Here is a 13,693-nt window from a genome sequence, read left to right on the forward strand (position 1 = left end):
CTTTACAGCTGCAACAAAACATTCTGTTGTAAAGAGGCATCCTTCCATTCCAAATGGGATTGATTATCTTCTGCTTTGCAAAAGGTTAAGCTGTTTGGTTTCCTCAGACATGTGACATTACTTCTTACCTGTCATTTGGTTTTCATGAACAATACATATTTGATGGTGTTAATTGAGTTCAATAAATTCCATTTTCAAATAAATTTACTGCAGATATGCATAACAATTTCCTCTCCCTGTTCCAGCACTGCAGGATATCTCAGAGTTTGGACTGGAATGTGCAAAACGCTGGACTTTCTCCTTATGGAATATCGCCAAGTCAGTTCCACACTGCCTCATTACCTCATACTACAAAAGAAATCTGTATTGCATACAACTTAAAAACAATAAGGATGTGGGACATGAAAGGAAATAGATGAGGAGGCATGGAGAAATTTATCTGCATTTTAAAGTGTTGGCAAACTTTGTGTCAAAATGAGCATTTCCGTTTGTTATATGGGAACTAATGGTTGAAATCCATTTTGATTCATAGATGTTTTGCATGCACCTCTTACCAAAATCATCACATATTTCAATCCCTTTTTGTGAAATTCTTCCACCATCTGTGGGTAATCTTCAAAGTACTCTAAGTTGTAGGTGAAGTCCTTTTTCTGGTCCATGTAATCCAGATCATTCCACTGCACATCCTGCAGAAGGGTACATCATTAGAAAAAAAAATACTTCTGTGTCATGCTGGTAATCAGCAGAGCTTGCAACAGCCAAATCTTGTGATCTGCATTTTCGGACTGCTTCAATATCTGAATCACGAACGGTGATGAACATCATTTGCTGATGATTGCATTTCGGCACGTCTGACCTTGCAGAGAAATCTTGGCCCACCTCGTTCCCAAGCACTAGGTTTAAGCAGTTCTCACTTTCTCATTAGACTGGGCACATACTACAGAAAAATCTCCTGAACACAAACCGGAAAACCCCTCGCTGCACTTTTCACGATCACAATCTCAGTACATACATGGTTAATTAAAGTGACCTATTATAAATACTTTGTTTGCATTTCTCTGCATTTTCCTTGAAATCTTGTTCCTCCACATTCTCCCAATAGTGAGTGTTATTTAGAGAACGTAATTACAACCTTTTTATTCCTTGGCTCTACTGAATGGTATTTATTCCGCTAATTATGCGGTCACCTATGACTTTCTTCAGCACTGCAGTGGGTTTAGAATAGTTAGCTATTTGTTTTTAGCGGGTGCAGACTTGAGGGCCTGAGGGCCAAAGTGCCATTTTTATGCTGTAGATCTCCTAACCAAATATACCGCACTTCATTTTGTTGCCTTTAACTTTTCTGAACACCTTGCAGCATGGAATATTTAACAGCCAAATTCTGCCCTTCCTTCAGCCAGGTCTCCATTATTGCCACAACATCATAATCCCCAATAACAGTCTATCTTTAATTACCCAAACTTATTGGCTATATACCATCTAGATACTTTCAAATCAACTTGTTCAAAAATATTCTGACACACCTCTAGAACAGGCAACACTTGAACCCAGCTCTCCTGATCAAAAAGTATGGAAACTGCCACTGCATCACAAGAACCCTTACTTGACGCACTCATATACATGCAGCACAACTCATTTAGATTTGAGAACTTACTTTCTTACTCCATCCATTAACTTATTCCTTTTATTATTTTCTATTTTAGTGATATGTGTCTCAAGTATGTTTAACATCCAGGTATTACACCCTAATGTTCTCTCCCAATTCCTGTATTTTAGCTGAGTTACTTTAAACTCTTCCCAATAGCAACATCAAACATAAACCTGTTGAACTATCAAGAGACAGTTTTCATATGTTAATACAATGCACTTGCTGCTGTATGGAAGCAGAATGATTTTGTGTTAAAAATCAAAGCAGTATGCTTTGAGAATTTGTTTTCAAACACAAAGAAGGAGACAGAAACTTGAAGACTTGAAACTTGAAGGGGAATAAGCAATTGCTAAAACAGAGTTTCCTGGTTCAAGTTTAACAGGAAAACTTGGGAAGAAGAAATGAGCCTGCTGGAAGGTCGGAAATAAAAAGGGACTTATTCTTTGTAATACTGCACACCTTACAGAAAAATGCAGTGCATAGTGAAGAGTTGTAATATTTACCTTGATGGCTTTATTAAGCTACTGATAAAGCGCCATTTGGTTTTCTTTGCCTATTAAGTAATACTTACTTTATGTTGCTTTTAATTATTTCATAACAGTAAGTTTTAAAAAACAAACTTTTCTCCATCAGTAACTCCTGCTGACTATTGAGAAACTTTATTTTGTTTTGGCTTTGGAGAAACTTGCAATGTACTAAATATTTCTGTGAACAATTTCTATTAATGAACTTTCTAATGCAAATTAACTGTCATCAGATTGATTGCTGAAGCTCATTTCTTCAATCATTAATCAACACTATGGATTATACTTTATCAAGTTGTTCAATTTGGAAAACCAGATTTTCTTTGAAACCAAAATGAACATTTACCTGAGGCATGTTTGCTTGGGTCATGTTTGCAACAACTTGCCGAGTAACGTTGGTACTCCAGTAACCCCACCGGCACAGGTGGAATCCCAGACTCCAATATGGTGGCATTATTGGATAACCTGTATGAGTTATTTAGAGAAAAAGGAAAAAACAATGGCATTGCATACAATCACAGGCCATTTCTTGATCACCTTTCCTGAAATAGAATTAATGGTATGTAGTATGCACCATAAATTAAATTCGCCTTGGTCGGTACAAATTCAATATGTTGTTTAATATAAATAGCAAGCAGCGGCAAGTTTCAATCTTACCAATAACATCCATGTACTGTCTTATCACTGTTTTTGGATCTGGACCCAAGAACACATAAAAATCAAGGATTCCTCCAATTGTTCTCCAGGTCAGAGCAGGGGTTGGCTGAAGTAATACGTCTGGATAAACAAAAAAAAAGTTTTAATTACCTTACCAGCATACGCTTATTAACCATATAGTTCCGTGTTTAAGTGGAATTGATATGACAATCCATGAACTAATGAAAAAATATTAATATACAGAGAGCTTGTGATTTCCAAGCATGGCATATGATTAAAGGTTAACAACATGCAACATGAATCTCAGCTCTCTCCCTACAGATGCTATCTGAATGCCCAAGTATTTCCAACACATTTTCCTGATCTTGCAGTGTTCATAAAAAAAGCAAAAACTTTATATGCCAAAAACAATCCTAAGTACAGCTTATCAGACAAAAATGCTCATTTGCAGTTCATCACCTGACAAGGTTTAGATATTTAACAGGTCCAGATAGAGTTGTCCTACATATTAGAGGAAGGTAATTTCTTACCCTTGGCATTACTGTTGAACAGGAAAACACCATGAGCTTTTCCATCCTCTTCCATCACCATGTAGAAAGGGTGTGAGCCATATAAATTGGCATTTGGCTGCAACAAATAGGCCAGTGTTAGTCAAAGTATTACATCCAAAACTTTCAACACTTCAAGTATTGTTGGAGCAGCAAATCACTGGGTGAGTGTGGGGTATTTTATAATAATTTTATTTTGTATGGCTTGTCCACATTAAATTTCTAGTTAATGGTAACCCTCAGGATGTTGATGGTAGAGAATTATTTTTTATTCATTCATGGGATGTGGGTTCCAGGACAGCATTTACAGCCCATTAATAACACTTCAGGAGGTCGCAGTGAGCTGCCACCTTGAATTACAGTAGTCAATTTCCTTCAGGAATACTCACAATGCTGTTGTTAGGGAAACCATAAGACACAGGAGGAGCAGAAATAGGTCATTTGGCCTATGAAGTCTGCTCCACCATTCGACAAGATCATGGCTGCTCTGATAATCCTCGACTCCATTTTCCTGCCTTTTCCCCCATAATCCACAATTCCTTTAATGATTAAAAATCCATCCACCTCAGCCTTTAATATATTTCATGACCCAGCCTTTCTCCGCAATCAAGAATTCCACAGATTCATACCCTCAAAACAAAAATCTTCCACATTTCACTTTGAAATGCATGACCCCTTACCCAGAAGATATGCTCACTGGTCCTTGAATCCTCCACAATGAGAAAAAAGTTCTCCAGGTGTTATCAACCTCCCCCCGCCAAAAAAAATCTTATGTTTCAATAAGGTCTACTGGTCAATCTTCTCAACTCCACATGACCTAGTGGTATTAATTGCTAGACTATTAATCAAGAGATCCAGGTAATGTTCTGGGGATGTGGGTTTGAATCCTGCCACGGCAGATGGTGGAATTTGAATTAAATAATAGTCTGTAAATAGAGTCTAATGATGACCATGAAACCATTTCTGATTGTCAGGAAAAATCCATCTGATTTTCTGATGTCCTTTACGGAAAGAAAGCTGCCATCCTTACCTGGTCTGGCCACAGGCAACTCCAGACCCACAGCAATATGGTGACGCTCAGCTGCCCTCAGGACAGCATTTATTTCCCATCCCTAATTGCTCAAACTGGTGACACCCACATCCCATAAATGAACACAAAAGATATACACACAAGCCCTGCATATTCAGCCTCTCCTCATAAAAAAAATGCTTCCATACCAGAACAACCGAGAGAATCTTCTCTTGACCACCACCAACTGCATCTTGGATAAGGCAGCCAAAACTTTTCAATGTTCCAGCTGTGGTCTGACTAGTGCCTTAGTAAAATTTCCTTGTTATACTCTATGCCCTTTGACAAAGGCCAACAGTACATTTGCCCTCCCTCTACCTCCTGGGGAAAAAAAAAGGAAGAAGTTCCAAGAATTGACCCAGTGACAGAGGAATGATGATATATTTCCAAATCAGGACATTAAAAGGCTCGAGGGGAACTTGCAGGTATTGATGTTGCCATTTATCTGTCGCTTTTGTCCTTCAAGACAGTGAACTTGGAAGGTGCTGTTGAAAGAGAATTGGTGAATGTCTTGCATCATGCACACTGCTGTTTGCAAGCTTTGGTGATGGAAGGACTGAATATTTGTGGACGCAGTGCCAAGAGAAGATGGTTGGATTCTCTGTTATTGGAGATGAAAATTGCCTGGTACAGTGAATGCTGCTTGCCACTTACCAGCCGAAGTCTTGCTGCATGCAGAGTCCTTTAGTATCCGAGTTGTAAATGGTACTGGACACTGTTTTGTGAACTTTCTGACTGTGACATTTCCTATGGAAGGCCATTTATGAAGCTGGAACAGTTGATCTCCAATAACCACAGTTATCTACCTTTGTGTTCGCTGCAGTAAGTGGAAATTTATTCCCTTGGTTTCTACTGAATGAATTAGTTGGGCTCTTTAATGCCATATTGTATCAAATGATGCCTAATGCAAAGGGCAGTAAAGTACTCAAGGCCACATAGCTGACTCATTAAGTTTTAAATGTTCTGGTGTCCAACCGAACACATCAACTTTAAAATACACAGTAATAGGAAAAAGTAACCTAGTTTGAAATTTTTCCAACAAATTACTTATTTTCCAATTATCAAGGATTTAGTCAATAACGTTAAGAATTTACAGGGAGAAGACAGTGAGGTCTTTGCAGGAGGGAGTGCACAGATGGGGAGAATGCTATAGACATGCAGCAAATTGAACTGGTTTAGGAATAGTCTAGTGAGTGCAAATAAAGTTTGAGAATATTATAGAGCAAAGGGTCCAACTGTTCCATATTATAAAAGGATTACATCCCTTAATTTGACTGTTCATGCTTCCTCCCTTACAGTGCGCGCTTTTTCTCCCTCATTTCCAGGGCAGTTCATGTTACTTTAACCCTGCAGTTTCCTCTTGCTTTTACTTCTGTTTTGAGAGTGTGTACAAGCTACAATCATTAACCTCCCAACATCACTCCTTCCTTCCACCCACCCACCCAAACCCAAACTACCTCTTTCCAAAAAAGCCCCCACATTTTTGTTCCACTCACGTTCTTGACAGGCCAGTGGTAGGCTTCCCTGTGATTATGGACACCATAGGTAGATTTTCTCACCTATTCGGTGCCACTGAAGAAAAGAACTACCAAGGAGGCAATGGTTTCTTCTAGTGCAACGTCCACCCAGGCTCAGAATCATGGGTGGCTCCTGAGCAAGATATGAGTGATGGTGGGAAGGCAATGGCATTTGGATGTAGTGGAGTCAACAGCAAAGGAAGTGTGGCCCTCTCTGCCACCTTTTGGGTTTTCATTGTCATGTTCCCTCCATGACAAGTCCTCCACTAAATTAAACACCAGCGGCCACAAGAGAAGGCCCTAGGACAGACATTAATCATCCACTTAATGGCTACACTAGGTGGTAGGGAAGAAAAGCCTTCTGACCACTGACTGTATCATGTAGATTGAAGAATGGCAGAGAATCATCCACCACACTCCCACTGGATTATACACCCCTGCACCAAACTCACCATGGAGATGTCAAAGGATTCCATCCATGGGCACTAGCAAATCAGTCACTTCCTCTAGCAAGCTGAAGTGACCCTTATTTAATTTGGGAACATTGGTCATCATGTTTCAGAGACAGGGTTGTAACATTCCGCCATGGACATTTGTAGAAATGGGAAACCTGTGCAGGGGAATGAACACAGGACAGATAGAAGTATAGGAGCTGGCATGGAAAGAAATGGGTCAGAACTCATACAGGACAAAATTGTGGCGTTCGTAGAATAGAATCCTTACAGTAAGGAAGCAGGCCATTTGATCTATCAAGTCCGCACCGACTCTCTAAAAAGCATCCCACCCAAATCCCCAACCTTTTCTGTGTAATTCTGCTTTTCTCACAATTAATCCACCTAACCTGTACATTATGGTTAATTTAGCATGGCCAAGCCACCTAACCTTCACATCTTTGAATGGGTGAGGAAAACAGAACACCTGGAGGAAACCCACGCAGACATGGGGAGAATGTCTGTGTGCAGTTTGCACAGTCACCCGAAGCTAGAATTGAACCTTGGTCTCTGGTGCTGTGAGGCAGCAGTGCTAATCACAGAGCCACTATGTTGCAAAGAGAACTTCAGAAAAGTTCAACCAAATAATGTTAAAAGTTTTGGCAGCCACAGTAGTGGGTTATTAATTGAAAGTGCACAACAGCAAAGTGGAAATAGATGGTCTTGATGAAGCATATGGGATTGAAAAGTCAGGATGTAGTTGAATGTGAAACAAAATTTGCAGAACAGAAAAGGGGTTGTGGTGTGGCACATTAAAGTGCTGGATTATAAATAGGAATATCAGCACCTACCTACTTCACAATATGTTTCACTATCTCAGACAGATATTAGATCTTCAACACATTTTGCCAATTTCTTCAGGTGCAAGTGAAATTTTATCATTAGACACTTCAATGCAATGCAAATATTATTTCTTCACAAATGGCACACAGTCACACAAGACGACAACAACAAACGCAATAAAACAAGAGACACAAGGGCACCAGTTTGAGATCCCCAAGATATCAGATGGGCAAGCCTCAAGTGGTCCCCAAACGCAACTAACTTGGTTCCATGTGTTCTCACACCTCTGTGGAATGCTCCAGAATAGAAATTTTTATGATATAATAATAAACCAGTTTCATACAAACAGCAAGTGCAAAACAGACAACTTTTACCACAAGGAAAAATATGCAAACAGCCATGGTATCCACATGTAGGTATTTGTTGCTTTCATTTTATCAAGATGCTTCTTTTTCGCAATGCCTTGACAAAATGTTTTCCTCCCAGTTCTCAGGCCAGAATTGGCCTAATTCTCAACAACAGAAAGGCTAACTAACTTACATGAGGTCCTTGATCTCTGTTCCAGTGAGTTAATTGAGTCCAATTGAGATCGAGGTTCAGGTTTGTCATGTGCTCTCCCAAACCTGAGATGTACTTCGAGGCCAGGGAGGTAGAGATCTGCAGAAACTGATCGGCGTAAAATAATGGCCCCACTGTTGTGTTCAGGCTAAACCAATTAAAGGACATATTTATTAACTAAATAGCTGAAAAATGAATGATGTTAAAAAGTACACATCTGAGAATGAGATAGTAGGAACTGCAGATGCTGGAAAATCTGAGAAAACAAGGTGTAGAGCTGGATGAATACGGCAGGACAAGCAGCATTTGAAGAAGGGTCTAAGCCTGAAATGTCAGCCTTCCTGCTCTTCTGATGCTGCTTGGCCTGCTGTGTTCATCCAACTCTACACCTTGTCATCTCTGAGAAGGTTGAATCAATTTGCTTTTCTGAAAGTTCTCAAATTATTTGTTCTTTCCCCCTCATCCCCAAGTGTCCCAGAGAAGATAATGGTGAGCTGCTTTTTTGAATCACTGCAGTCCACTTAGTGAGGGTATACCCACGCTGCTATAAGGGAGGGAATTCTAAGTTTTTGACCCAGTGACACCAAAGGAACATATTTCCAACTCAAGGTAATGAATTTCTTGGACAGGAGCTTAAAGATCACGGTGTTCTTATATTTGCTGGCTTCAACCTTCGACATAGTAGTGGTTGAGAGTTTGAAAGATGCTGTCTCAGGCCATGGTGAATTTCTGCATTGTATTGCAAATTGGAAAATGGTACGCACTGCTACAACTGAGCATTGGTGGTGGAGCGCATGACTTCTCTATAGATATGCATGCCAAACAAGCAGTCTGTTTTGTCCTGCATGGTGTGAAGCTTCTGGAGTGTTGTTGGAGCTGCATCCATCGAGACAAATGGGGTATTCCATCACACTTCTGACTCGGGCCTTGTAAATGGTGGACAGGCTTTGAGGAGTCAGGCTGTGAGGTTTTCACTACAAGATTCCAAGCCTCTGAACAGCTCTTGTAGCCAGTGTGTTAATGTTGCAAATTCAGTTTAGTTTCTGGTCAAGAGTAACCAACCCCCCCCCCCCCACCCCCGCCTCCAAGATGTTGCTGGTGGGGGATTTTTTTTTTTCTTAAGAATCTCTACAGTGTGGAAACAGGCCCTTCAGCCTAACAAATCCACACCATCCCTCAGAGAATCCCACCTAGAATCGTTCCCCTATAATCCACCTAATCTACACATCCCTGAACACTACAGGCAATTTATACCACTTAATGTCAAGGAGTGATGGTTGGATTCTCATTAGTTGGAGATGTGCCAAACAAGTGCCAGGCAATAACAATTATTACCACTTGTCAGCCCAAGCCTAAACAACACACAGTTTTCTCTGAGAAGGACTCTCATCACTAATGCCACACATAATAAAAACAGCCGAGTGTACTAAATGCAAAGACTATAGCTTTTATGATGATTATGGCTGTAGCGCTCAAGAACAATACTTCAGAACTCAAAGGAATAATTCAGATAGGAGCCCAATGCAGCTACAAAACTGACATCAACTTGACAACTGATGTTTCAAATTTTAGAGAATGAGATCCTGTGGTTCAGTAGATAGCACCCTACTTCTGAAGCTTCAGGATCAAGTCCTAGTCAAGGACACGTTGATCATGGAAGAAGCACTCATGCTTCAAACAGGTTGACTGTAAAATCCTCCAACACTTCCTCTTCCATTCCTCAAAGGAAAAACAAAGTGAGAATTTACGAAGCAAGCACACACCATTATAGGAAAGCAAGGAGTGAATGAGAGACTGTTACACTTACATACAAACAAACCATTCAGTGCTATGATTGGATGCTTTCAGGAGCATTCAGCCAGATACACGCTATCTGAGCATGTTCCACAATGTAGTGAGTTCTTGACTGGATGAAATGTTACGCCGTACACCCACCTTTTCCCCTGATCCATTAATATCTTGGGCTAACATCTCATTCGTATTATGCTATTAATCCATTGACTCCCACAATTACCTGGACTACATTTCCTCCAGGTAATCCTGCAAGGTCTTTATTGCATTCTCCCAGTTTCTCTTCTCTGTTGCATTTGTTTTGATTATATGACTTTATATAGCAGTCCTCATGTACCTTCTTGAAATTAACATAGTATTTCCCCCATCATAGGTGACAGGGTCCTTGACCATGCCCAACTCATGTTTTGAACTCTTACTCTCAGCAATTCTTCCTCTTACAGCCAGGATAGAATTTCCTTTTTCCTTACCTTCTATGTCACTAGCCTCCACATTCAATGAAAGTTCTCTGCCACCTGCAGCAAAGTATTTCCACCAAACCCAAGTATACTCTCCCCTTTTCAGCATTTCAAAAAGGGACTATTCACTCCATAATACCTTAGATAACTCTTCAATTGTCCAACAACCCCTCCTTTATCCCCAAAGACATTCCCTGAAAGTATAGGTGTGCAACATGTGTCCTTCTACCCTTAAATCTTCCCATCTTCCAGGGATAACAGATTATGTTCTACTACTTGCAATTTAGGATACTGTATTCATTGCTCACAATGCAATCTCTTCCACTTTGGGAATACCAAACACATGTTGTTTGAAGACTGGAGGACAATTGTGGAAAACTTATGGAATATTGTTCAGTCCACACACTACTGAGAAATCTGGGTCAACTAGCATTTTGTATTTTCCGCCTCACTCCCAGTTTAACTTTTTATAAAAATCTTTGGCTTCTTCAACGTGCTCTCATGAAGCTCAATAGAAGCTCAAGTAAAAACATTTCATCTTTATGGCCTTCCAGACTCACTAAAGCAGAGGGATTTTAGATCATAATAATCATTTCCACTTTGTTTTCAAGAGTTGTTAACATTGTGTTCTTACCATTCACACTCTTGTTGACCTGTGTTGTTCTCTATATTTTTCCAATACCTTACACCATCATCCCTTTGGTTATTTAGTCTCTCCAACTTTCCATCCCACTGCAGATTTTCCCTTACTACAGAAGGAAAGAATATCTGTATTTGGTTGCAACTTATCACCACCCTTATTTTTGTCTTGAAAGGCCAACTTGAAATATTAACATTGTCCTTCTCTCCAAAGATGCTACCTGGCTGAACTACTAAGCACAGAGATAATGGGAACTGCAGATGCTGGAGATTCCAAGATAATAAAATGTGAGGCTGGATGAACACAGCAGGCCAAGCAGCATCTCAGGAGCACAAAAGCTGACGTTTCGGGCCTAGACCCTTCATCAGAGAGGGGGATGGGGGGAGGGAACTGGAATAAATAGGGAGAGAGGGGGAGGCGGACTGAAGATGGAGAGTAAAGAAGATAGGTGGAGAAGGTGTGGGTGGGGAGGTAGGGAGGGGATAGGTCAGTCCAGGGAAGACGGACAGGTCAAGCAGGTGGGATGAGGTTAGTAGGTAGCTGGGGGTGCGGCTTGGGGTGGGAGGAAGGGATGGGTGAGAGGAAGAACTGGTTAGGGAGGCAGAGACAGGTTGGACTGGTTTTGGGATGCAGTGGGTGGGGGGGAAGAGCTGGGCTGGTTGTGTGGTGCGGTGGGGGGAGGGGATGAACTGGGCTGGTTTAGGGATGCAGTGGGGGAAGGGGAGATTTTGAAACTGGTGAAGTCCACATTGATACCATATGGCTGCAGGGTTCCCAGGCGGAATATGAGTTGCTGTTCCTGCAACCTTCGGGTGGCATCATTGTGGCAGTGCAGGAGGCCCATGATGGACATGTCATCAAGAGAATGGGAGGGGGAGTGGAAATGGTTTGCGACTGGGAGGTGCAGTTGTTTGTTGCGAACTGAGCGGAGGTGTTCTGCAAAGCGGTCCCCAAGCCTCCGCTTGGTTTCCCCAATGTAGAGAAAGCCGCACCGGGTACAGTGGATGCAGTATACCACATTGGCAGATGTGCAGGTGAACCTCTGCTTAATGTGGAATGTCATCTTGGGGCCTGGGATGGGGGTGAGGGAGGAGGTGTGGGGACAAGTGTAGCATTTCCTGCGGTTGCAGGGGAAGGTGCCGGGTGTGGTGGGGTTGGAGGGCAGTGTGGAGCGAACAAGGGAGTCACGGAGAGAGTGGTCTCTCCGGAAAGCAGACAGGGGTGGGGATGGAAAAATGTCTTGGGTGGTGGGGTCGGATTGTAAATGGCGGAAGTGTCGGAGGATAATGCGTTGTATCCGGAGGTTGGTAGGGTGGTGTGTGAGAACGAGGGGGATCCTCTTGGGGCGGTTGTGGCGGGGGCGGGGTGTGAGGGATGTGTCGCGGGAAATGCGGGAGACGCGGTCAAGGGCGTTCTCAATCACCGTGGGGGGGGAAGTTGCGGTCCTTAAAGAACTTGGACATCTGGGATGTGCGGGAGTGGAATGTCTTATCGTGGGAGCAGATGCGGCGGAGGCGGAGGAATTGGGAATAGGGGATGGAATTTTTGCAGGAGGGTGGGTGGGAGGAGGTGTATTCTAGGTAGCTGTGGGAGTCGGTGGGCTTGAAATGGACATCAGTTACAAGCTGGTTGCCTGAGATGGAGACTGAGAGGTCCAGGAAGGTGAGGGATGTGCTGGAGATGGCCCAGGTGAACTGAAGGTTGGGGTGGAAGGTGTTGGTGAAGTGGATGAACTGTTCGAGCTCCTCTGGGGAGCAAGAGGCGGCGCCGATACAGTCATCAATGTACCGGAGGAAGAGGTGGGGTTTGGGGCCTGTGTAGGTGCGGAAGATGGACTATTCCACGTAACCTACAAAGAGGCAGGCATAGCTGGGGCCCATGCGGGTGCCCATGGCCACCCCCTTAGTCTGTAGGAAGTGGGAGGAGTCAAAAGAGAAGTTGTTGAGTGTGAGGACGAGTTCCGCTAGGCGGATGAGAGTGTCGGTGGAGGGGGCCTGGTCGGGCCTGCGGGACAGGAAGAAGCGGAGGGCCTTGAGGCCATCTCCATGCGGAATGCAGGTGTACAGGGACTGGACGTCCATGGTGAATATGAGGTGTTGGGGGCCAGGGAATTGGAAGTCCTGGAGGAGGTGGAGGGCGTGGGTGGTGTCACGGACATAGGTGGGGAGTTCCTGGACCAAAGGGGAGAAAATGGAGTCCAGATAGGTGGAGATGAGTTCGGTGGGGCAGGAGCAGGCTGAGACGATGGGTCGACCAGGGCAGGCAGGTTTGTGGATTTTGGGAAGGAGATAGAAACGGGCCGTGCGGGGTTGGGGAACAATGAGGTTGGAGGCTGTGGGTGGGAGGTCCCCTGAGGTGATGAGGTCATGAATGGTGTTGGAGATGATGGTTTGGTGCTCGGGTGTGGGGTCATGATCGAGGAGGCGGTAGGAGGTGGTGTCGGAGAGTTGGCGTCTGGCCTCGGCGATGTAGAGGTCAGTACGCCATACTACCACTGCGCCACCCTTGTCTGCGGGTTTGATGGTGAGGTTGGGGTTGGAGCGGAGGGAGCGGAGGGCTGCCCGTTCACAAACAACTGCACCTCCCAGTCGCAAACCATTTCCACTCCCCCTCCCATTCTCTTGATGACATGTCCATCATGGGCCTCCTGCACTGCCACAATGATGCCACCCGAAGGTTGCAGGAACAGCAACTCATATTCCGCCTGGGAACCCTGCAGCCATATGGTATCAATGTGGACTTCACCAGTTTCAAAATCTCCCCTTCCCCCACTGCATCCCTAAACCAGCCCAGTTCATCCCCTCCCCCCACCGCACCACACAACCAGCCCAGCTCTTCCCCCCCACCCACTGCATCCCAAAACCAGTCCAACCTGTCTCTGCCTCCCTAACCAGTTCTTCCTCTCACCCATCCCTTCCTCCCACCCCAAGCCGCACCCCCAGCTACCTACTAACCTCATCCCACCTGCTTGACCTGTCCGTCTTCCCTGGACTGACCTATCCCCTCCCT

General features: G+C 43.6%; 1 protein-coding gene and 1 long non-coding RNA gene across 3 annotated transcripts in view; one reads left to right on the forward strand and one right to left on the reverse strand.

The window, feature by feature from the left end:
* LOC125463613 (uncharacterized) overlaps window positions 1-4,242 on the forward strand; it is a 31,622-nt gene extending 27,380 nt beyond the window's left edge. Inside the window, exon 3 of the long non-coding RNA XR_007249870.2 lies at window positions 246-4,242. This is a non-coding gene — a long non-coding RNA (uncharacterized LOC125463613). The remainder of the gene's footprint in view (window positions 1-245) is intronic.
* The window catches only part of LOC125463612 (lysosomal alpha-glucosidase-like), a 44,659-nt gene that overhangs the window by 21,337 nt on the left and 9,629 nt on the right, over window positions 1-13,693 (reverse strand). For both annotated transcript variants that reach the window (XR_007249869.2, XM_048555102.2), the window contains exons 4-8: window positions 7,778-7,943; window positions 3,360-3,456; window positions 2,830-2,949; window positions 2,519-2,637; window positions 555-686 (exon numbers count right to left, since the gene is read on the reverse strand). Coding sequence is in view for 1 of the 2 variants with exons in the window: in XM_048555102.2 (XP_048411059.1) it covers window positions 555-686; window positions 2,519-2,637; window positions 2,830-2,949; window positions 3,360-3,456; window positions 7,778-7,943 (634 nt within the window). In the remaining variant the exon portion in view is untranslated. The remainder of the gene's footprint in view (window positions 1-554; window positions 687-2,518; window positions 2,638-2,829; window positions 2,950-3,359; window positions 3,457-7,777; window positions 7,944-13,693) is intronic.

This window comes from Stegostoma tigrinum, chromosome 22 (genome assembly GCF_030684315.1).
Source record: "Stegostoma tigrinum isolate sSteTig4 chromosome 22, sSteTig4.hap1, whole genome shotgun sequence".
NCBI classification, from domain to species: Eukaryota; Metazoa; Chordata; class Chondrichthyes; order Orectolobiformes; family Stegostomatidae; genus Stegostoma; species Stegostoma tigrinum.